The sequence below is a fragment of the Necator americanus genome, chromosome III (genome assembly GCF_031761385.1).
Source record: "Necator americanus strain Aroian chromosome III, whole genome shotgun sequence".
NCBI classification, from domain to species: Eukaryota; Metazoa; Nematoda; class Chromadorea; order Rhabditida; family Ancylostomatidae; genus Necator; species Necator americanus.
The window spans coordinates 41,236,368-41,260,519 of record NC_087373.1 but is presented as its reverse complement, the minus strand read 5'-3'; the positions used below and the strand labels follow the sequence as shown (position 1 = coordinate 41,260,519).

General features: G+C 41.2%; 3 protein-coding genes across 4 annotated transcripts; 1 reads left to right on the top strand and 2 right to left on the bottom strand.

Annotated features, from left to right (window-relative positions):
* Window positions 1-207: 207 nt before the first annotated feature.
* RB195_012512 (uncharacterized protein) lies at window positions 208-1,536 on the bottom strand (the record flags this gene model as incomplete). The annotated part of the gene is made up of 2 exons (XM_064194409.1): window positions 208-388; window positions 1,496-1,536. 2 exons carry the CDS (start codon window positions 1,534-1,536, stop codon window positions 208-210), a joined length of 222 nt encoding a protein of 73 aa, XP_064051992.1.
* A 4,428-nt stretch (window positions 1,537-5,964) lies between these two features.
* RB195_012511 (uncharacterized protein) lies at window positions 5,965-19,818 on the top strand (the record flags this gene model as incomplete). The annotated part of the gene is made up of 32 exons (XM_064194408.1): window positions 5,965-6,087; window positions 6,159-6,297; window positions 6,449-6,586; window positions 6,988-7,097; window positions 7,209-7,356; window positions 7,458-7,543; window positions 7,596-7,684; window positions 7,781-7,911; window positions 8,013-8,115; window positions 8,661-8,731; window positions 8,804-8,912; window positions 9,157-9,234; window positions 9,629-9,715; window positions 9,863-9,953; window positions 10,047-10,176; window positions 11,338-11,456; window positions 12,646-12,752; window positions 12,809-12,964; window positions 13,265-13,367; window positions 13,622-13,687; window positions 16,269-16,387; window positions 16,642-16,735; window positions 17,008-17,086; window positions 17,623-17,717; window positions 17,911-18,035; window positions 18,099-18,186; window positions 18,259-18,403; window positions 18,497-18,558; window positions 18,663-18,834; window positions 19,044-19,116; window positions 19,297-19,438; window positions 19,541-19,675. 32 exons carry the CDS (start codon window positions 5,965-5,967, stop codon window positions 19,673-19,675), a joined length of 3,513 nt encoding a protein of 1,170 aa, XP_064051991.1.
* A 1,402-nt stretch (window positions 19,819-21,220) lies between these two features.
* On the bottom strand, window positions 21,221-23,911 carry RB195_012510 (uncharacterized protein; the record flags this gene model as incomplete). Of its 2 annotated transcripts, XM_064194407.1 has the most annotated exons (6): window positions 21,221-21,254; window positions 21,324-21,409; window positions 21,504-21,614; window positions 21,940-22,060; window positions 22,765-22,878; window positions 23,781-23,911. In XM_064194407.1, the coding sequence occupies 6 exons, from the start codon at window positions 23,909-23,911 to the stop codon at window positions 21,221-21,223; spliced, it is 597 nt and encodes a 198-aa protein (XP_064051990.1). The 2 variants fall into 2 exon arrangements, with proteins under 2 accessions (XP_064051990.1, XP_013303493.2); XM_013448039.2 differs by lacking the exons at window positions 21,221-21,254; window positions 21,324-21,409 and having other exon boundaries at window positions 21,465-21,614.
* Window positions 23,912-24,152: the final 241 nt, after the last annotated feature.

Genomic DNA, 24,152 nt, shown 5'->3' with positions numbered 1-24,152 from the left:
ACCATAAACCATACCACTTCATCCCTGGCTGATTGCAGGACGTGATCCGCGAAACCGCCATTCACAGATCATGCCGATATTTGCGAGGCAGCCACCAGCCTCACGAAGAGGGAAATGGAGTTGGGGACGGTGCCTTGCCACGTGTGTGTTCGGAGGAGCTTGACCGCCATGTGGTGGATAGCCCAGTGCAGGCCTCTCCGCATCCCGTCAATCGTGATCAGCTCCATTATCAGATGCCGCTGCTTTCATTCGGACCAGATCGGCCGCGACAAGTAATCTTTTCGTAGCTGTAACAAGCTGATACTTAGTGAACTCACGAATCACTTGTAGCTTATCCATTTCTTGCGATATGGTCTCGGAAAGGGTCAGCGTCAAAATTTCCTTTGATCTAAAATATTCAAATACATGAACAAAACATTAAGATCAGAATAATTCAACTACTCGCTCCGTCCTTAAATCGCTGTCAAATACACTGAACTAGTGGATAATATCTATACATTGTAGAGGAAAGGTACGCCATGCGTTTGATTCCCAATGTTCCTAAATTTTCTTAACCCATCGGGATAAGTTAATAGACGCACGAAGATGAAAGAGTTGAACTTGAGACACAAATTAAGCCGAATAGCATGATGTGACATTGTGAGTGGGTTCAATCCCAAGCAGATGAAAAGCGAAGCACAAATTAATTCCTTGACGAAAATTGAAGAAGAGGTCATCGGCGAAAAGAAAATAACCTAACCTATTGGTAATTTGTACTTTCACTCTCACACTTCGAATCCTTCTGTTAGAATACTAGTCGCAAACCTTCATCGCTTTAAGTCCCATTTCGGCAATTTTCGAAAGACAGTAGTAGGGGAAATAACCTCTTAGCAGTTCTTCTTCGCTAACCTCTGTAAAACTGAAGATGTGTGATAGTTGGGAACTCTTAATAGGTCTACTTCCAATTAAATAAAAATTCAAATTCGATTGTAGTTTTCCGATATTCCTGCAGAAGCACAACCTCTAGTGTCCGCATTCAACAATATTCTTGAAATGGATAACATACATTGTGGCGGTTATCTGGGGCTTGGCTTCTATATCTTGTTATTCTCTGAAGATCTGTCCACTAAAGATTGGATAAACGGATCAGGCAATGAGAATCCATATGCACTAGCTCTAGAAGTGAAAATGCTTGTCCAGCAGGCTGTTACGTCCCGCAACGAAGTACCATTACTCTGAATTCAGTCGGCAAATCAGCCAAGTACTATTGAATAGCACGGTAGGAAAACGTTGTCGCCGATGGTTTTATTTCCTTCGTATTTATCCCCCAAGGAAAAACACGTCAGATATTCCTGTGCCCGTATCCGACGTGTTTTTCCTTGGGAGATAAATACGCTACTAATAAATAATGTCACAGCTATCGAACGGAGGACATTTGCATAAGATTGTTAGAATGGAGTAGAAGCCAAAAATGAGACCAGCGTATAATTTCCAACTGACTGTACTGTGAGCTTACTTCAACGTTTCGTCCATGACACAGTGCCCAGAGTCCTTCATCTTCAGCAAGAGGTCGCACACAATTCATCCATTCGTTATTGTTCCATAGCTTGCGATAATTGATGTCTCGCATAAGCTATGTAACCGAGTGGCTAGAACATGTTGACAATGTCCAGCAGTTCAGCATAACGAGACAGAAAGCTGTCATCAAGGACTCCACGCTTCTATTTGGATAGGTTTTAGGCAGTGTGCTGGATAACAGCACCTTTCTGCAGCATTTGGGTAGGTTTGGCAAAATAACTGCACAGGTTATACAGCTCGCCCTTAGCGTTTACTCAAATGCCTGATTACATTTAGTATATGCAGGCCACCGCGACCAGGTCGCAGTCGTAGACGCGGCCGCTTTAAGAAGTTTTAGTAGAGTTATCTAACTCCTAAAAGTAAGAGTAGTTTAAAGAGTGGCTTAGCACTTCGATACGTCTGTGGGTTTGCACCTCCATGAGTCCAAAAAGGCTACTACATTTTGTAGTGTTCTCTGTTTTTGCCTAGAGTATTTATTGGAAGAGACTCTATAAGGAATTGTTTCATATAAGTGCACGAATATGATTAAGGGCGTCTCAATTCTTTGATGGTCTTCGAAATTTGATCCACGTTTGTCGTGCGCTGCTTCGAGGCAAGTTTCACCACACCTTCGCAGTCCTCTGAGCAGCAGGTCATTGTCCACGTTTAAGCCCTCTCTGATGTGCAAGGCACCTTTGGACAAAGAGTCCACGCGTATGTGATCGTCCTATACGACTTCTTTCCTTCTTCATTACAGATAGCTGATGTTCTTTGCCATCGTGTGGCTGAGTCGTATTTTCGCACGAAGGAAACGGTAATCAGAAACAATTCAAAAGGATGATACTACCAAGAAATCAAGATGACACTGCCTTCGAATGGTGACTATGTCGTCGATATCCGCACAAGTCGTGCCATTGGATGATTTTGATGTTTACATACAATGATGTTTCTTCATGAAAAGAGAATTCGCATGAAAGAGGCGAGCGCCGGACAACAGCCCGCTTAGATGATTGCCTTTTTCATTCTTCTAATCCAAAATTCTGTGATCGAAAGTCACAAAAAAAATTAAATATAATAAAGAAAATGTGAAGGAAAATCGAAAGCTGTGCAGTAGTTTCTGAGAAGTAGTAAATCAAATCTGTGGGTCGGAGCGCGCAGCGTTCACGTAAAGTAACGTAAGTAGCATTGCCCATATGTTAAGATTTGTTTGTGAAGCACACATCTTATTAGATAGCGATAAATGTGCTGATTTCCCGGACGTCATTGAACGCTCAGTCGAAAGAGTGATGCTAGGAGCACCCCGCTTCATGCATGTGAGGGTCGGGATTCGAAAATCTGTTCTACGTCAGCGAGCGAGGACCAAAGACGCATTTGCCAAGTACTACAAAATAAGCCGGGCAGGACACGTGATGCGCTTCAACGAAAACATTGGGCCACAGTCGTGAGCGAACGAATTCCACGCGCTATTAAGCGCAATGCAGGAAGACCGTCGACCGGAAGCTCAAACTTCTTCGCAAAGTCCTTGAAAGAAAAATTCGATTCTCTTCGTGTCCCACGCGAAAGGAGGAACCATTGGGTGACTCTGGCACGCAGTCGAGACAAATTGGAATGATTACTGGCGCCCACTCGACCAGTTCGAAGAACAACAGGAGGTGATCAAGGTGATGCACACTCCTCCGTTTTGGTTGTTCTTGATCCCAGAGGAGGGGAGTAGAACATCGAATTACGAGGGTCGCGAAAAAGTGCTCACACAACCTCGAGGGAGAAACTCCGTTGAAGAGAAAAGTAGTCGTTAATCGATAACAGAGCGTAGATTCCTCACATGCGATGTCCTACATCCTTCAAATCATTTGCGTATAGCTGACAGTATAAGACAACCTACATATAGAACTAGTTGGATATGGAACTTGTTGTTTACCAACTAATTTTTGAATTGGTATTGGAATTCATGCGAATTCAAATCCGTGAATTTTGTCTTCTTTGTGTCCGTTGTGAATGCATTTACTCGTTTTTTTTCTAAAGTGAATTAACTTCAAGTTCGATCGACAAGATTCTCGATTCAATTACAATGTTTGTAGTTAGTTGCGCTGTAGCGTGTAGATACTTTGAATTTGAGTCTCCTCTAAGCAGTATTTCTGTTTTGAACTGGCTCATCTAGTCCTTTCTGTGTACGTAAACACTCAGGTGTTTTTTTTTTTACCTCCAAACCAATATATCAATTTGTAAACTTACGTGGTTGCTCAGCTTACATCATCAGCTTAATATCTTCGACACTCATCTTCTTCGCTTGGTTTAGGGAGGATCGAGCTTAATAAATGTATTCATAATCAAATCGATATTAGTCAGGTTGAATAAAAAGTTGAAGAAGTCGTAAACGGGGCCTTAGGGAACCGTTTTGTCACGCTGTGATCAAATATCCAAAATTTAGAAAAGTAAGGTTGCAAAAAATTCGGATTTCGGTAAAAATACAAAATTTTCCTTTTTTCAACCCAGCCAGGGAGAATATGTCTACTCGCACCTATCCCATAACAGGATGTCCTCTGAGAATCCCCTTAGTGCTGCTCAAAATTTATGTTCTTTTTCCAGGCGTCTGTGGTATTTTGAGTCTCACTTTACTTCCCAATTAAAATCTCATCTTCACATTGGTTCGCTACTTCGTACATCGATTCGAAAAATATACTATATAAATTATTATTAATCACATTCTAAACCAGGAGTGTGACCTGTCAACCCACCATAAAAATGTACAAGAAAAACTAACTTTGCCTTTAAAGTTCGGGCGAAATTCTTATAAGCCCTGTTGTTTCTTGTTCTTGTTTATGGTACACCCGTTCGTTTCCAAATAAATAAATAAACAAGACATTTCTCCCTTATTTATTTTCACCTTCTTCCGCACCAATATCTTTCAAATTTTATCCAGTTCAGAAGTGAGGCGTTAGTGTTGTCGTGGCCACTATTTTGGATGTACAGGTTTGAACATTTCATTTAGGTCGTAAAATATGGACGTTTGCGTGCCATACATCTGTGCTGTGTGCGTGCATTCATGCATTGCACTGCTAACAAATGATTCCTATTCATGTTCAGTGACAGATAATACACTCTAGGTCAAACATATTCCAAGCTTTTTTTCTTTTGAAATGAAGTGATTATTTCACTCCAGCCCTGTATCCCTTCCCAAGCTGTTTTGCGCACATGTTGCAGTTCTGCACCCATATCCAATGCTATTCGTCCAGCTGGATAAACGCGTTCCGACGAAAAGTTGGACCCTGAGCTGAACATTGCTATCCAGCCAAAATCTAATGGCCCTTTCCTGAGATCTAGAATCCTCCTTTCCTGAAAAACTAGTAATGTTTAGGCAGAAATGGCTAGGACACACAACGAAGTACCATTGTATCGATTTTATATATACTCAGTATTCTTAGTATTGAATGACATTGTTGTAGAGGAGCTGCTGATGACTTTATCTATATTGTATTTCTCCTCTTCTGCTAAATTTAATTTTCCCCACTAGAAATTGCTTCCGGTCAGAAAAACATGAGATTCTGTGTGATTTTACATCAGGAATAGTTTTTACCTAAGAAAAATACTCAGCGTTATGTCATCTGTTTGAGCTATGATAGAAAAGCTTCAAATACTTAGATCAAGTTTAGAAGCAGTGTCTTTTTTCTTATTGCAATAAAGAGAGTCGTCAGTGGAAGAGTCTGATAAGGACAAAGCTGTGTAAAATTATGAACGGCTATTGATTTAGGAGTGTTTTGCAAATTGATGGAATGATCAAACGACTCAGTAAAGTAATGAACAATAATTTGGATCAGGTAACTTAGAACTCCGTTAGACGACTGATTTCAATCGATGTCAGTCAGTCTTTCATTATGCCCGGTCGCACACTTTAGACTGCTTGCATAAAAAGAATGTCGCTGCATTCAGGTTTCCAATCTGATTGTTTTCGTTCTTAGGAAATTTCCTCTACCAGCGACTCCAACCCAACGAACATAGTCCCGTTCTGGCGCACTATTTTCTACAAGGAGTTCGACTGGAGCGCGCCAGCCTTGTACACGCGCTGCATCTTCTGGGCCGTTTTCTACGGCAATTAAGAAGAAATGGACGGAATCACCCCTCTCCACATAATCTACTATCCGTATACGAATACTCCACCTGAAATCCGTACCACCTCAGATTTGTGGGGTGATGCCTTTAAAGCAGCGCGATGAAGTGGTTGTGGTTGAGGTAGGACCCTCTTTGGCCTCACTCTCTGTAGTCCGAGTCGCTCGAGACCGTCAACTCAATCGTCCCGCTTCGAGCGCGGCAGCTTCGGCGACTGCACCTTGCTTCAGATCGTTTTGAACCGATTGTAATGCAATTTTTCTTTTGTTATCAGTCACTGTCTTGTTTTTTAGGGCTTGGTAGTGATAGGAACTCAATGTGACGATGTCTCGGTCCAGCAGAAATGCATTCTCAGTTGGTTTTGTATGTTTGTTCGTCGTAATTTGTCTGTATTTATATCACAGTATTGACACTAAAAGTATCCCTAGTGAATCGTTACATCATGAGGTGAGCAAATTTTTTTTCTTCCTTCACGATTTTTGTCGCCAACAACATTTTATGTAACCGATTCCTTCTAGAGAACTATCGCTAACATGAAGTTGAATATCGATCGTTTGCAAAACATTTTAAAAACTAATCGGGATGAAATAGCGGAGTTGAAGAAACAGGTGGCCGATGTAGAACAAAAAAGAAAACAAGAATGGGACAAGCAAGTAGGTGGGTATTCACTTAACGGTAACTTCTTATTCGAAATTCACCATCGTTTTTTTCTGCAGTCTGAGTTAAAGTGGATCGCATTTTATTTTTTGAAGCAGGCGTCTCATTCCCCATTCTTGTCGTTCGAAGTCAGTATGTCTCTTGTTTTTAGAAAAAGAGAACGAAGTATATGACGAGAAAGCTGAAGCTGAGAAAGCTTTGGAGAAGAAAGTAGGACAGATTGCAGGTGATGCAAACCACAAAGCGGTGGAAGAAGAAGAAAAAGCTGTCGTGGCTGAGCCGAACCGAGGTTGGCTGGGTTTGATTCATCTTGCGTAATCCTGAGTATTTCGTCAAGATTGGTCTTTTCTTTGTTCCTTCAATTTTTCTTTAAAAATCTCCTTTCCCAGGGAGCATGTGCATTTTCCTTCTTCTACTCATAGATGCGATAGTCGGAGCCGGAGCTCTGACCTCCTTCACTTTTGAACGGTTGGGGAAAGGACCTCCTTCACTTTTAAACGGTTGGCAAAATTACCCCCTTCACTTTTGGACGGCTATCAAAAGGACCCCCTTCACTTGAGCTGCACCCCTGAGCTGAACCCCCTTCACCTGAGGAAGGTCCGGCTTCTCCTTATCGCATCTATGCTTCTAGTCCTTCATTTACTTCTTCCGTGCTGTGTTTTTGATGGTTAATTTAACTGTGCGTTTCAGGTAACAAGGTTGCTGTAGTGCACGAGTTCCTCAAAAGAACGACAACAGAGTCTTCATTGTCCATTTGTCAGTTAAGGAAAGAGTACATCAACACTCACTCGGACGTTCAGGTCATTCTTGAAGAAATGTCCTTCTTTATTTTTTTTATCCGCTCGCCTCCGGCGACGTAAGGACGTACGGAGAAAATAGGCTCAAGAACGTTAATATTTCCATCCTTTCAGATGCTAGATTTATACGACACATTGACCTTCGATAATCCCAATGGTGGAGTTTGGAAGCAGGGTTGGGATGTAACTTACGACGAGCAGAAGGTTGCTGAAGAGAGCAAGCTCGAAGTTGTTGTTGTACCTCATTCTCATTGCGATCCTGGTAATTCTTCTAACAGTTCCTATCCTTATGGGAATGCTATTTGTCCATGTCACAGTTCAGTTCTACTCTTCGTTTCATACTATTCTGCACTATTAGTTCAGGTTGGATCAAAACTTTCGAAGAGTACTATCAATCGCAGACTCGAAACATTTTGAATCTGATGGTGAAGAATTTGAACGAGAACATGGTGGTTTTTGTGCTTAAGTTTTTATTCTGTGCTTCTGACGGATTCATTTCAGGAAGAAATGCGATTCATCTATGCCGAGATCTCGTTCTTTGAGCTTTGGTGGAGAGACCAAACCGAGGATGTAAGGAAGAAAGTGAAGCAGTCAGTTATCTTCGATTTGCATTTTTAAATGGCAGTTCTTTGAATATCTTAATCTGTTGACCATATTCTATGTCTATTCCTTATTTTATTCTTCAGATTGCTAGCAAATGGGCAACTAGAAATCGTAACGGGCGGTTGGGTTATGACTGATGAGGCGAATGCCCATTACTTTTCTATAATTGTTGAGCTTATGGAAGGGCATGAGTGGATCAAAAATCACATTGGAAGTAATGTGCTTCGTTTTTTACATGAACGTTTTTGTTACAAAAGTTTCACTGCGATATTTTTGCGCTAAGTTCTCAAAAGTGTGCTGAATTCACTGTTTTAGGCTTCCGTCCAACAACACATTGGTCGATAGATCCTTTCGGCTTATCACCTTCTTTGCCATATCTCTTGTCAGCTGCTAACATCACAAACGCAGCCGTTCAAAGGTTTTTTTTCATTCTGTTTGTATTTGCTGATTTCTCTTGCGTCCTTCTTTTATTTCGTTTTTTTTTTTTGCTATTTCTTTTCCGATGTTTCATTTTTTCCGTTATTATTTCCCTTCGTTTTTTAAGTTCCAATGCTAAACATGATCACATCATCAGTAGCAGCTGATCGTGTTTTCTTTTTTGGATAAGAATTTGTGCTGTACAGGATAATTTATACATAATTCACTTTGATAGTTTGGTTCGGCTTCATGCTTCCACAAGAGGTGGTGTGTCGTTTTTTTGGATTTTTTTATTGTGGACTGGTGGGATTTGTTAGTAGGACTGCAACTATTTATAGGGTTTATACATGTGATAATTTTGTTTTTTTTTTTCGAGTTAAGAAAAAATTATGCGTTCTCCACTGTCATCGCAACCTTTTTATTTTCAGTTGGAGTCACAGGAGCGCATAAAACCTGATATAGTTTAACCAATTTTTAATACTGGGCTGTTTTATGATCCATCCTTCATTTGACTCTTTTTAACTACATTACAAAAGCCGTTTGTAGAATCCACTACTCTGTGAAAAAGCATCTTGCAAGGAATAAGCAATTGGAGTTCATGTGGAGACAGCTTTGGGGTGAGAAGGGAAACTTTCTCTCAATTAAAGATGAAGTCTCAACTTTTATTGTTCTCAAAAACATCTTCTTAGGATCAAATGGAAAACCAGACATGCGAACACATGTTTTCCCATTCTATTCTTACGATGTACCTCACACTTGCGGCCCGGATCCGAAGATATGTTGCCAATTTGACTTTAGGTAAGTAATTTCCTTTTAATCATTAATGTTGCTTTGGGTTTACGTCTTTGCATTTACTTCATTGTTACAGTTGGCAGTTTTGTTAACATAAGAAGTTGTTTCTTACCCGCTTTTATGCGCGCGTCCTAAGCGTTTACCAACTAAACAAAACCAAAATAACATCATAGTTTGAGTTATACTTGTGTGAACAGGTGGAATATATTGTAAATATACATTTTATTGGAGTACTCTTAATTTGTTGAAGGCGTCTTCCTGGTCTGGGACTCAATTGTCCCTGGAACGTACCTCCTGAGAAAATCAGCGAAGATAACGTCAAAGCACGGTGAGTAATCTTCTTGAGACGATTGATAAAATAAGTTCTTTAAAAGTATACCATACTTCACCTGCCGCGGAAATGATCGCCAAATGGATGGTGAAGTCACACCTTCCGGGAAGCAAACTATGGGGCAAGAAGTTTTACTTTTACTTTTCTTTTAGTTTTACTTTTACTTAACGTTTTAGTAGCTGTTATGCCGAGCCCTTAGTGCGAATGAATTAACTTTTTGTTGATGCACTTTCTTCGCGCAGTGAAATGAGGAACACAGACTCAGTTTAGTTTTGAATCATGAAAGTGTGCTTTTCTGAAAACACGTTTTCCATGATTGCATGTGCACTTTCTTTGCAACATAATTTTATCTCAAAACTATCCTTTATTTCGTATTATTGAATATTTTCAGTGCTTTCACCCTTTATGATCAGTACAGGAAGAAGAGTCAGTTGTATAAAACGAACGTTCTTCTGGTTCCATTAGGAGATGACTTCAGGTAAGATTTATTTGGAGATGTTGTGATTTTCACTAAAGCTCAAGGATTAAGCGGGTCTTTTGGTCAGATTGATATACTCCTTGCCATAGATTTTACTTTTTTTTCAACTGCTCATGACTTGGTGGCGCTGATTTCTTCCTTGTGCAGATACGATGTTGACTTCGAGTGGACAGAACAGTACCACAACTACAAACAGCTTTTCGAGGAGATGAACAAAAATACCGACTGGAACGTTCATGTTAGAAATTGTAGCAATTATTTGTGACAACGTAGTTAATTTCAGAGTACAGAGAAAGATTTTCGTTGACACATTATACAATTTTGGCTTCAGGCCAGATTTGGAACGCTTTCGGATTATTTCGTCGAACTGGATAGGTCTCTTCGAGCAGAACAAAAGTCTTTACCAGTATTATCTGGTGATTTCTTCACATACGCTGACAGGGATGATCATTATTGGAGTGGTGTGTTTTCTTAGACTTTTAATCATGCCGAAAGTTGCTAAGTTTAGTAGATGCGTATGGATTTCATTTGCTGTTCTTCGAGTTTGCTGACTATAATTTACCACGCACTGGAATACTCTCACTTGAAAGAAGCCCGTATTTTTGTCCCTATTGTTTTATTAAAGAAGTCGATCCACTTTTTTGTCATCCTGTATATTTTTGTTTCGGATGTTAGCTTAATCAGCGTGTTAGAGATATGACACATGGGGAACGGTAAAGAGGATCCCGGTGGATTCTCTTAGATATAACGCGCCCAGTGGATATGCCGGCGGATACGCGAATATACCTCGACTAGGTCACTCCAGTCGTTCATAGAATCGCAAACAGCCGTCGAAGATGCACTTCTGGCCATAGAGGTGCAAAGAAGAGTGGTGTGAGTCGTCGAAATTACCGGATAAGTCAAAGAATAATAGAGTCGGATAGAAGTACATGGGATTTTGTGTGCTGTCCTAATAAAGAAAGGAAGTCAGCTTGCCTTTATATTACTTTGAAAAAGTTTAGAAATCTCATCAAATTTCAACTCTTTTTCTTCCTGTAAGTTCCAAGAAGTCAGAAAATCCCTCTGTAGGTCTTTTGTATAAATTAGGCTACAAAAAAGCTTGGGAGTTACAGTATAACGATGTTTCTCATTAGCGTTACTTTGGAAAGCTGGAATCTTCCGTTTTAACCAAAATTTCTTACATAATTTGAAAAATTTGAAGCTATTACATACGTCCTTATTTCATATTTCACGAGAGGATTTCTGTTGCTTCTGGTACGATTATAAGTTCACCTCACATCACAAGATTGCAGTGGATGTGTTTGATTCTCCAAAACAATTTAATAGACGCTGAATTATATCCTAGCCGGTGATGCAACGTATGGCGTAGCGGTACGTAAGCAGAGTCAGCTACTTAAGTGCCAACGAAAGTGAATCTCTTTAGGATACGCACCATCGCTAATTGCTCTGATGAGGCATGACCGGCGCATGCTCGAAATTCCGTCGGGACCCTCTTTACACGCACCCATGACACATAATCTTCCAAATTTTTAGAATGTTATTTGGATGCATGTCAGACTAAATAACAAACTCTGGCTTTTCAAACTACAAGTTAGCAAAAACTGATTCGCTATTCGTTTCAGGATATTTTACGTCACGACCGTTTTACAAACAGATGGATCGTGTACTACAACATCAGCTGCGTGCAGCTGAAATTTCCTTCACGTTGAAAACAATGAAGGGTGAAAGTGCACCGGATGAGGCACGTCTCCAGTACATTCAATCATTTTTTGCCTAATTTTAGTCATATGCTTTCGTTTCACTGGCACCAATCAACTTGCTGAAAATTTTGTTTGTCTTCAGGCAAATACTGCATCGCAAGATTTAACATTTGTCATGTGGTTTAAAATCGTCCAGTTTCGACTTACTTTCTTCTTAATGTCTGGATTAAAATGGCGTGTTTCGCATGTGATCAGTATGCGATGGCCTGTTTTTTCTTTCTGCTCGTCAGTTTCCCTTGAAGATCTACAGGACGGTTGTGCGTCCTGTTGCCCTTTACGGATGCGAGTGCTGGCCGACGACGAAAGCCTTGGAAAGAGTGCTGCACGCTATGGAGATGCGAATGTTAAGGTGGACAATAGGTGTAACGCTAAAAGAGAAAGTATCCAACGACACTGTGCGCTCCATCTTCGGCGTCGTCCCGATAACTGAGAAGATGAAGGAGGCCCGACTGAGATGGTTCGGTCACGTCTTGCGGCGAGAGGAAGATTCTGTGGCCAAAACCGCACTGAAGCTCGACGTTTCAGGAGTGAGGCCGCGCGGGAGGCCAAAGATTCGCTGGTTAGATCGTGTGAAGCTGGATATGATAGATGCACGTTTGTGTACGGCTGATGCAATGGATAGAACCAAATGGAAGACAAGAAGCAGAAAAGCGGACCCTGCAACAACGCGGGACAAACGCTAGGAAAAAAAAGTTTCCCTTGACTGTTTGACTTGATTTGACTTGACTTGATTGTTTGACTGATTTTTTATTGTTGAAGCCCACTTGATTTTCACAATTAGTTTTGTAACGATTTATATAAGTTGCACCTTAGATGTTTCCCTCTGATGTCAAACTAGACTTTTGTCCACAATTCAAATATCAAGTTTCCGCCTGCACTAATGAATTCCAAGCGTTATTTTTTGTAGTTTGTTTGCTCAGTTGGCACGGAATTCAGGCGGTATTTAGTTTTCTAACGCAAAGTAGCGCATTCTCATGAACATCAGAACAGTGTAGCGTAAATAGAAGAAGGGACAAGGCTTCCTTCCACTCCTATGCCGACTCCTTAGCAGTTGAGAGAGAAACCTTTTTATCCTTTTTTCTTTTTGGAGACAAGAGACGGTGGGATGTCCTTGGGAAGAGTGTTGTATTTACAGAAGCAAGTTGTGAATATGTGAAATGTTGCTTTCAGGTTTTCGCAAAGCTTGTGCTAGCTAGAAGGGCGCTATCGTTGTTCCAGCATCATGATGCTGTCACCGGCACAGCAAAGGACCATGTGGTTGTAGACTACGGCAATAAGTAGAGTCTTTTAAAAGACTTGCTAGACTTTGACACGAATTCAAGATACATTACAGAATGCTTGCTGCATTAGATGCCACAGAGAAGGTGTTATCTGATGCTCTAGGTGGCCTTATAAGCGCCGAAGTTGGATCGGGAAGTGGTATGCTTCTGGACGAGTATCGAAAGGAGCAGGATGCGCTGCCCGTTAGAAGGACTTACTCTATTGGCGAGTGAGTTTTTTTTCGCGTGAATCAGTAAATATAGTTGGGTCAAAACGACATGAATCACAAATGTAGTTGCGGTGCATTTGCGTACGCGCTCGAAACAGAGCGGTGGAGACAGTTGGGACCGTTGCAAACTGCAGCGATAGGTAGTGCCAGCAAGGGTTTCACCACACTCCTATCCGCTACGCTTCACCGAAGCACCTCGTGATAAGGCGCGTACGCAATTGCTTTCGTGCGTTTTCATGTCGTTTTTACCCTACTATACATGGAATATATTCGTCAAAATCACAGTCAAGTATAATTTAGTTTTGTTGTTTTATTCAATACATTGTCGCGGACAAGAGATGAACCAACTTGTATTCACGTCGACTCTGTTCGTGCCATGTTGAAAGTGGATGCTGATAGAGAGGTAATTTTGCTTATTTTCATTGCTTGTATTATCACTCCATATATTTTCTTTCTGCATATTTCTGTGTTGTGACTCCTCTTGGAAGAGAAAGTAAAGTAAGTTAAAAAAGTTGGTACACGTAAATTTCAAAGAAAAGGAACATCAAACAATAATGTTTCGCTAATATTGTGCACGTGTTTGAAAACTGTGATTTTGTTTGTCGTGAACATCACTCAATGTTCAAGTCAATTTACCGTTATTATTTTATTTTTTAGATTAAGCAACAAGTATCGCCACTATTTACGCACAGCTTTGGACACTTAGAACCTAAAGGGTATGAGGTGTGTTTTCTTTTCAGTTTGAATCCTATTCCATACGCTCAGATGGTCCGTTTTCACTGAACTTGCGGGCGCCACATCTTTTCCAATCTTTCTTTCATTCGTTGCCATCATCCAAGATGATGCCAAGTTTGTGAATAATGTTGACGATGTCCTTAAGCCGTATCCAGCTGAGCTCTCAGCTGGCTCATCCCTACAGCGAACACATCACCCGTTCTCGTTGGCGGACTCAGCAGGCGGCGTTTAGCATTTCTTGTTATTCACTCTAGCGTTCTTTCAGACGATCTATTGTCAATTCTTCTCATAATGCGATCGGCTTATCTATCCTTCACTTCGTGAGGACGGGTCGGAGCTGCGAAGATCAACTAGATGTGTGTGCCGATTAAACTTCAGAAGACATCTTTCAAGGGCTCTGTGGATAATGAGTAGCTAGACGTAGCAGGGTTGTCTGTCCGCTGCGTAACAGAGCACTGTAAGAACTCTCATGTCGGTCCGTAGCATCCCTGACGGTGTGAATGCAGCCCACGCTGCTCCTTCTATTCTGTTCTTCCTTCAAGTCGTTTTCCATATTCATAGACCGTCCAAGGTAGACGCATGACGAATTTTCTACGATTTGGCGCCTTCAAATTGTACTCCTCCATCTTCGCAGTAGACGTTCTTGCTTCATTGGTTCTTGGAAAAAAAGAACGATGTTGTCAACGGAGTTTTGAGGAAAATCCTCCATCAACTCGTATGACCCTTTCCTCGTAAGCAAGTCATTTAGTCATTTCATTAATCATTGTAATGCAGCCGTGAACAGCTTCGGCGATATAATATGGCCTTGTCTTACCACCTTTCCATTAGGTATCGTGAAAGAGGGGAGAGAGGGGGAAAAGTTGTGTCTTAGTGGTGCATCCATCGTAGCAGTTAGCTTATTTCCTTACATACGACGCTTCCATGCCTTGATTGACCACGGCTGACAGTATTCCATTGGTTTCCACGTTGTCGAAGGCTTTCTCATAGTCGACGAAGGTTAGGAAAAAGGGCAGGAAGTATTTTCACTAAACCTCTATGACTCTCGACATGGTCTAGATGTGTAAATGCAGCTCAAACTCTAGCGAAATCCTTCTTCTTGAGGTTGATCTTAATTCAGCCTCCTAGGCCTCAGCAAGCATACCGGACAGTAGTTCGGTTACCTTTCTTATGGACAAAAACAGTTTGCGAGATTTTTCACTGTTCTGGAATACTTTCTTCCCGAAGATAGGACGTTATGTGCCCCTCTAGAATTGCATGAAGTGGATGGCCAGGACCATGAAGAAAGTCTGCAGGTATAAGATCAGTTCCGGGGGCTGTGTCAGCTTCCACGCTCTTAATCGTAACTGGCACTCTCGTAGGGAAAATCCGTGGTGGAGCTTCACTTGTGGGGATAACACAGCTGATTTGACTTCAGCACAATCTCGCAGTAATCTGAGCAGCAGCAGGTAGCAATCCACGTTTAGGTTCTCCTTGATGTGCCAGTTCCTCTGGAACACGGAGTCCATGAGTATGTAATCGTCGTATACGACTTCCTTCCTTCTTCGTTACCGATAGCAAATGATCTTTTCCATCGTGTGACTAAGTCGTATTTTCGAAAAAGGAGACGGTAATCAGAACCACTACGAAAGCATGGTACTACTACGTACTGGCAAGACCACCTCGGTTTGTGGGTACGTCGTCGATCTCCACATGAGTCGTGCCATTGGGTGATTTCTCTTGTTCACTAACGATGATGTTTCTTATTGAAAAAAGAATTCCCATGAAGAGGGCGAATGTTATACAACAGCTCGATGAAACGATTGCCGTTTTCATTCCGGTCTCTTAGTCTGAATCTTCCCAAACTGTATTCTTCTTCTGTGGCGTTTCTAAGTTTTGCATTGAAATCTCCATTTATTAATTTGTAGAAGGACTTCTCTTCCACTTTCGCCACAGGGTGATCAGATTCGCAAAGTCAACAGTCAACATTTTCACTTCTGCTATTCTTCTTGCTTACATACATCAGAAGCGATTTTCGGGGTTTTCGTTTTGATAAAACATAACAAATGTTTCTTTTTATTTTTGCTGGACGAATCTGAATCTGCTTGCCAACCTATATGGATCTGGGAGCCAACTTGCGGCATTTTGCCAAGACGGTGCTGGATCTTAGCATTGATTTACTCTTAGCTAAGCTTCCGATTCCGAGAATTCGGAATATCGGATAGTTCGAACTCCTTAGCTTAGGAGATCGTTCCAGAAGTTGTATCCTCGCTGTACATCGCTGTTCGTCACCCAGGGTCACCTCCAGGCCTGAGAGGCGGTAAACCTTGTGGAGGCCAGTTTAGTTATGGTTATAGTTTATGCTTTTTCATTTCTCGAAAGACTAGTGAACAGATTCGCAAAGTCGATCAGTATTGTCATTTTTGGTATTCTTCCTGCTCACATACGCAAGAAGCAATTTTCGAGGTTTTCGTTTTGATAGAACGTGACAAATGTTTCTTTTTAATTTTGTTGGATGAGTATGAATCTGCTTGCTATCTAAACTGATTTCTTTTACTTCGAGGCATTGAGATGATACATTGAATTCATTCAGCTATGCTTCCTTGATAAGCTGGATCCTTTGAGTGTGAGTGTGTACGAGGTGGTTGAGTCATCAGCTAACGAGCACATTTCATTAGCCGTAATTTCTGCAAAAGCTACGGTTAAGGTCAGGTAAGGTATTGTAGGGTCAGAACAACACGAAGCACGGTGCACTTGCACAAGCGCGGTGGAGATAGCAATTAGAATCGAGATGGCATTGCGAACTACAGCGAGGAATGGCGTGATCGAAGTTACCTCCTAGATTGTACCCGTTACACTCGGCCGCACCCCTTACGCAACTGCACCATGCTTCATGTCGTTTTGATCCTAAATTATGGACTGGTTTCTCGCGTGCTGCCAGACTATTTTCATTATATATCATTTAGCGGCTTCAAATTTGAGCCCATCATTGCGGACGCTCTTACTTTGGAGAACTCCTTCATTTCGGCGCATTTTGACACTGTAACGGGTCTCCTAAAGGTTCGTAACTTTGTATGAAAGTGGTCTACAAGTTGGGGAAAATGTAGTTGGGGAGAGGGGCACTCAGTGACGCCCTTATTTCTGAACGCTCTTACTTTTTTATGTTAGTAACTTTAGCTTACATTTCATAGATTCTCGAAGACTAATGCAAAGGTCTCAGGGCCCTGATTAGTTATTTACTTTCAGAAATAAGGAGGCCACTTAGTGGGCCCCCCAACTACGTTTACCCCCACAAATTAGCTGATTTTTTCGAAGTTTTCTTTGTTGTTCAGTCAGTGACTCCAAAAGACCACAAAGAAGTTGTTGTGGACCTACATTTTGTGCACTATGGTGTTCGTCCACATAGGATGTGTAAGTTTGCATTGAAGCTAGACCGTTCTTTTCATTTAGTTGCTACTTTTTTTCTTAACCTTTATTTCTTCGCATGGACCCTCATATCAAAAAGAGCATTTCCTCTTTCCTCTTTATCCCTTGGATTTTTTCTGCAACTTACTATTTTTGCAGTTGCTACCCTTTCTGCTTTTTTTTCGGAGGTTTTAAATTCTCACCTACCTTCACCATATGTGTTTGTCAAATTTGTGACCATTTAGTAACATTCGAAGAGAGACTGAGTAAGTTATTAGTTGTGCTGTACAAAGCTATCCCTTAGAAGATAGTAAGGTTCATTTCAGCACTACTCTCTTCTGAGTAATCGTTTTGCTGTGTTTGTTTTTTCCCGTGTTTGCTTCTAATGTGCTCAGTGCCATGCGCATAGTGGAAATGTGCATCGATTTTGCATGTTGACTTTTGCAGCGAAAATATTCTCGACGACAATAGCAAAATTTGGTCTGGTGTACAGTAGTGTTCAGAATTATCCCATTTCTGTTGATTCCATCCTTCTGATTTAGTGAACAGTGGGGGCGGCGACAATAGGTCTGGTGCGTATTTGTTCCTTCCAGATGGTGAAGCGCAAGAAATACCACGGATAGATCAAGAATTTGTGGTGGGTGTAATAGTCTGCGATAGCACTCAAAATTCTACAGTAGGAATTTTTCTTGTACCTACTTCTGTTCTAATGGCCATGTTAACTAACAACTTAATTGTTACTGGAATAGTTGTCCATGGATAGGACTTTTTTTTCGAGAAATAATCTTGATCTGTTAAGGTTTCGGACGTGATTCATTAACGTACTTCAGGCCATTGATGGTCCAATAATGAAGAAAGTTTTCGTTATTGGACCAAAAGACTTGGAAATTTTACAAGTCTACTCCCTGGCACATGGATCCCCTTCTATAGAAATAGCAAATGAAGTGGATATAAGGTATTTGACAGAAAAATCAAGTTCAATAAATATTGACGACACTGTAGTTATGTCCTCTTACAGGTCAAAGTCAAACTTCGAGCTTGCAATGCGGATGGATACGAGTATTAAGAGTGGAGACGATTTGTTCACTGATTTGAACGGCTTGCAGGTTGATCTACGGGCTTCTGGAGATGTCTCAGGGATTCTTCTTTATGGGTTGTCTTTTACTCCGAACTTCCAGATGATTCGAAGGAAGCGTCAGCTTGGGAAACTCCCTCTTCAAGCGCACTTTTACCCAATGCCATCTTCTGCTTTCATTGAGGATTCTTCCACGAGATTCTCTTTAATTGGAGCGCAGGCTTTAGGAGTTGCTAGTCTTAAGTCTGGTCAGTTTCTAAACATAGACAAAGCCAGTACTAGCGAAATAAAATGACGTGGTTGGAAATTGTGAGTTGAAGTTCCATTAGAAATAAGTTCAGGCCAATTGGAGGTGATGTTGGACCGACGTTTATCCCAAGACGATGGACGAGGACTATTCCAGGTTTGTTATTTCGTAATTCCACTCTTTTTTGTCGTAACCGTGTCTTGTCTTCTTGACATCCTTTTCGTATGCGTTGATTTTGATATGTATTTCGCTGGTAACAGGGTGTACTGGACAATCATCGCACACTATCACGGTTTCGTCTACTCGTTGAACCTCTAGCTCCTTCAGAGGAGAAAGTTAATTTGGCAGAGGAGAGAGTTGGATTTCATTCAATAGTTGGACTCGCACAGAGCATGGAGCTGCACTACCCAACAATCAGGATGCTAACCAAAGGTTCGAGTTCATGCGGAAATTTGAGCCTCTGATTGAGGAGTAACATGTCGAGTGACATACAATGTGCAAGGCTTTTAAATCGACTGGATATTTATTCTCGAGTTGCACATCTTGCCAGTTGCAGCGGACTCTTCTTTTTTTAATAGTTTAACTACTCCAGGACGTACTCTCTTTCAATTCGAGAAATCATATTTATTTATTCCTTTAAGCGCAACCGAATGCCGAGACGACAGCTGGAATTACGGGAAGCCTACCATGTGATGTTCATGTTGTGAACCTGAGGCTCGTTTAAAGAACTTTTAAGATTGTTTTTCTGAATTTTTCCTAACAATAGAAACTTTTTTGCTGTAACCTCATATAGAAGGATAGTGGTAGTTTCGCGAATTTTATTCAAAAAATTGTCATGGCAAAGCAGTAATCTGTTGCAAGAATAGACCAAAAGACCAGAACATGTCATTTCAGGACTAATGCTGGACCTACTGACTACGCGGGGAATGGAATGGCAACACCAAAGAATGAAGCTATACTGACTTTATATCGTCCTCTCACCGAGTGCCGATCGAAGCTCCGATTACAGTCTGACTGTACGAAAGAAGGCAATATGGTGTGCATATACAGTGAATTCTGCTAATTTTTAGAAGTCGGACAAAATGGAAATTTCATTTTATTTCGCAAAGATTTTGGTGAAAAATCAGTACTCACTCAGATAACTCCCAAGAAGCTCTTCCCACAAGTGCGCTCAACACAAGAAGTATCACTTACGTTATTGTATGAAAGGGAAGCTATCGCAGAGGTAGCACTACAGCCACAAGATATAACCTCAGTGAAATTATCATGGTAAGGATAAGCATCCTATCAGGAATACTTTCCTGCTCTGACTGCTTTCTTAGTCGTAATTTTGTAATTGTGATGTAATGTGATAACCAGGCTACTGGTGAACTACGTAGTAGGCCATTTTATAAACATTCCCACCATAGCAGGTAGTTCTGTTTCTCACTGACCCACAGTTCCACTACAAATCCTCGTCACCTCTTCCATCGTGTTGCTCGTTTGTGTTAAACGTATCGCTATCGTATAGGTGGTTCATGTTCTCTTCAAATTTGGTCAGTCTATAGTCTCTTTATGCAAGATTTGTTTGTATGCACCAAATTATTGGTTCGGTGGTAATATTTCGAATGTTTATGAAGACTTAGTATCACTTCCTAATAATTCTTTTATTTCGTTCTTTTTCTCCTTATATTTCCAATTGTAGTTCACTGTAAAGCAGCAAATTTTTTATCAATCTATCTGTAATAACTACCGTCTTCAGCGAAATTTTTGTTCCTCTGGTTGATACACTGTGACTAGCAAGCGGCCATGCTTACCAATCCAGACGTTCGGATTGAGGCTACATTATAGATGAAAATAAGTCTTTGTTGCGACTAAGCCCTCAATGTCGATAGTCTTCATTCACTACATCGTTTTATTATATCACGAATAATGATAGGATGACACATCCTCTATAGCCGATTCAAAACGACCTGAAGGTTTGTGTAGTTGCGGGATGCGTGTGGAGAGGGTCTCGGCGAATTTTCGAGGCTTAGCCCTGATCCTGCATCGGTAGAGCAGTTAGCGATGGCGCGAGGAAGAGATTAACATCAAAGTACCTAGTACCCAAATAGCTGACTCTGCTCACCTACCGCCAAACGTCATACGCTATATCACCGGCTAAGTTGTAATGCACGGGCTACTAAATTGTTCTGAAGACTCTGACATATACACTGGATTTCTTTGATGTGGGAATTTCGAATTTGTAATCGTACAAGAAACAAGAGAAACCTTCACGTAAAACAAAACAGAAAGTTGCATTTAATAGTTTTAAATTATGTATATGAGTATTTTTGTTAGAAACGGAACATTCCAGCTTTGAGAAGTAACGAGAATGAGGCTTATCACTATTCCGTAAGTTCCAAGCTTTTTTGTAGCCTAATTTATTTCCGGACAGATGAATGAATATCTCTGACCTCTTATAAGAAAAAGAGTAAATTTGATAAGATTTCTAGACTTTCTGGAGGTAAAATCTAGACAAAACTCGCTCCAGTCCTCATCAAAAAAACCACACAAAAATGATATGTACTTCAAGCTACACTGTTCTTTAATTTATTCGGTAATTTCGACAACTCGCACCATTCTTCTTCACATATTTCCTCACAACTGTGTACTGCGTCTTTGTGGCCAGAAGACTATCTGAGACGGATATATGTGTCTCCATGAACAACTGAAGCGTGATCTCATCGAGGTAGGTTGTGTACCCAACGATATATTCACTGGACACGCAACGTCTCGGAAGCACTCGCGGAGAATCAGCCAGGACCCTCTGTACCGTTTCCGGCGTAAACGACTGCGCTCAGAGCAGTGCAGTGGAGTGTGGTGGATGGGGCCTAGGAGAAGGGGGTCCTCGCTAGCACCATCGTTGCAGTCCGTGCGAGTGAACTTAGCGATGCTCCTACCTTAATCGAACCACGAGTTCCATGGTGCCACTTCGAGGGAACTCACTTTCATCGAGTGCATCGAGATTCAGGTCGTTTTGACACAGCTACAGAAACTGATAAAATACAAAGAATAACATTGGTGTTACGCATCGCATATAACTATAATTCATCCAATTTGTCTTCTCTTGTTGGCATCACCGGATAGCGTTCCCACGTCATTGATCGGTCTGTCTCGTAGGTTTGCTCGATAGCTTTAGGTTCATTGAGTTGTAGTCCTTCAACTTTCAGCGCTTTGAAGAACTCCTTCTGCTGCAAACAGGAGTTGTTTTAAACTCAAACCACAAAAAGTTACCACAAAGTCTTTAAAGAACCATTCCTAAGGAGGTTTTTTTTTTTGTAAATCACTCAAAACGAATTGAATGAATGGTTCTTGTAAGATTTATTCTCGCATGAGTGTTTTTGTATGATGGGCACAGCAGCGCTGGCGTTTCCGCCATTATTCTCTGCAATGGATCGTACTGATTGAAAAAGTCGCCCTACTGTGATAGCTATACAGTGATCCGTCAATTATACCGATGCCCCATCCATGGATGACGAACTTGCTACATTTCTCAGGATTGAGTTCAAAACTTACATGCTTACTTATCTCCATCTGCTCTTTAGTTGCAACTGGCAGCGCAAAATGGATTCCGGCTCGTAAGCATCGCAGCGCCAAGACCCGACCAAGGTTCATTGCCGCGCAAGTATCCGTATTACTGAAAATAGAAAACGAACGCGATCAACACGATGCTTTAAAAATGGTTCTGAATAACAGTTGCCAACTTGCAGCTGTTAAAACTAACTTCATAAAAACTCGGAAGCTAGCCTACCTTATAGCATGTATACTCGGGTTAAAACGACATGAAACACCAGTGTATTTTCACGAGCGGTCGCGTCGTAGCAACGCTAATTTAAACCGCTCGCAACATCCTAACAATTAAAGTAAATAATTAATTAGAGCCTTAAGGCCTAAGCACTAGTCCTAGCGGCGCTGACGTGTAAACTAGAGTTAGTAAGAGAAAAAAAAAGTAAGATAGAGCATCCAGCAACAAGGGCGCCACTGAGTGCCCCTCACAAAACTGCTTTTTCCCCGAGATCTATATTGTATCTGCATTTTTCGTAAGTTATTGCATTGATTTTGTATATGTTTTGTTTTTGAAATCTTGTTCAAAATTGTATTTGACCATAACAAAAATTACGAGGAAAGGGGAAACGAAAGACTGCGCCCATTATCGATTCAGATGAAGTCACCTGGGGAAATATTTCAAATCGGCAAGCAAATCGCTCGCAGGCCGTCTGAAAATGGCCAAAGACTGAGATGTTTCAGCGCGACCGCTCGGGTAACTACACTCGTGCTCCGTGTCGTTTTGCTCCGACTATAATATCTTAATAAATCTTGGCAATGAAACGAGAATCATACCTGTACAGCTGGTTAGCGATTGCTTTCTCACGCGTTGAAGCTTCAATGACCACACCATCCCTGTAGTGTATTAAACGAGCATCCTGATGGGCTTTTGATTGCAACAATTCCACCCTGAACACAATGTTCCGAAATCTAGTTCCTCTTTTTTGATGTTGCAATCTTTGATTTCCTTTATTTTCTCTATGATTTCAGTCAATCAACCAGAAGACCTCCCGTTCTTGTTTTTTTCTTCAAAGCAGATCTGAGATAAGTTGGACGAGCGAAGGTGTTATAATACACAAATAAAATTATGTAACAAGGCAATACATATAGACAAGTGTGTTAGCGACTGTTAGAGAAGAAGTTGAGTGGAGCAGACATTCCGTGATAGAAATGCTCTGAAACAAACAAGACTCTCGCTAGACAAGGATGAAAACATGATATGCACAACATTTCTAGACTTTTCACAACAAATGCCTCTACAAGTCATTCCACCCTTGACAAGAAGCCGTCCTCTAACGTCTTATCCCAACACAGCCACCGAAACAAAATATAGTTATTTAGAAACGATATGAGGCACGGACAGTTGCGCGGCTGCGCTCGAAGCGGTGAAGCGTAACGGTTGGGATCGTGCAAGGATCCTCGCTACCGCCACCCATCTCTGCATTTCGCCATGGTCCCACTTCGATTTCAACTGCTGTCTCCACAGCACCGCTTCGAGCGCAGCCGCTTGGGCAACTATCATGTCGTTTTGACCCGAGCCTGTATTATATACTGGTGGATTGTGGTGGCTGTGTAATAAAGTTCAAAGTATAGAAATAAACGCAGAAACAAGCAACTAGTGTCGAAGTAGTAAATTACAGATTCTCATCTATCAAAGCCGATTTCTGAAGCGTCGGACATTAAGATGAAGCAGGCGAACAATGCCATCAAAAGAAACAATTGTTATCTGCAACAATTGCGCTGCAGAAATGAATAAAAGAACATTCAATGAAAAATTGTACAGAATAACCGTTACAAATTTGAGAACGCACTTGTAAATAAAACTACGCTTAGTGTTGTCCCTCTCGAACTCGAAGCCAATAGGTGTTTTCTGCAGTCCCATCATCTCAAGATTGCGAGGATTGCGGTTTACGAACCGAGCCGCATACCGTAGCGCTGACATCCTCAAATACTTACATGGAATGGAAGTTTTAGAAGTTTCATAAAGAAAGAGTGTCAGCTTGCATAGTTGTTAAAGGAACATGAAAAGTCTAAAGGATTGAAAAACAGACAAAGAGCAAACACGACCGCGAGGAAAAAGGGCAGAAAGGACGAGATCGTGCAGCTAATAATTGGAATAATCCCTTATGTCTGTCTCATTTTTTACTTCCCAGATAGTGAATTTTGTACATAATTTAATCTAG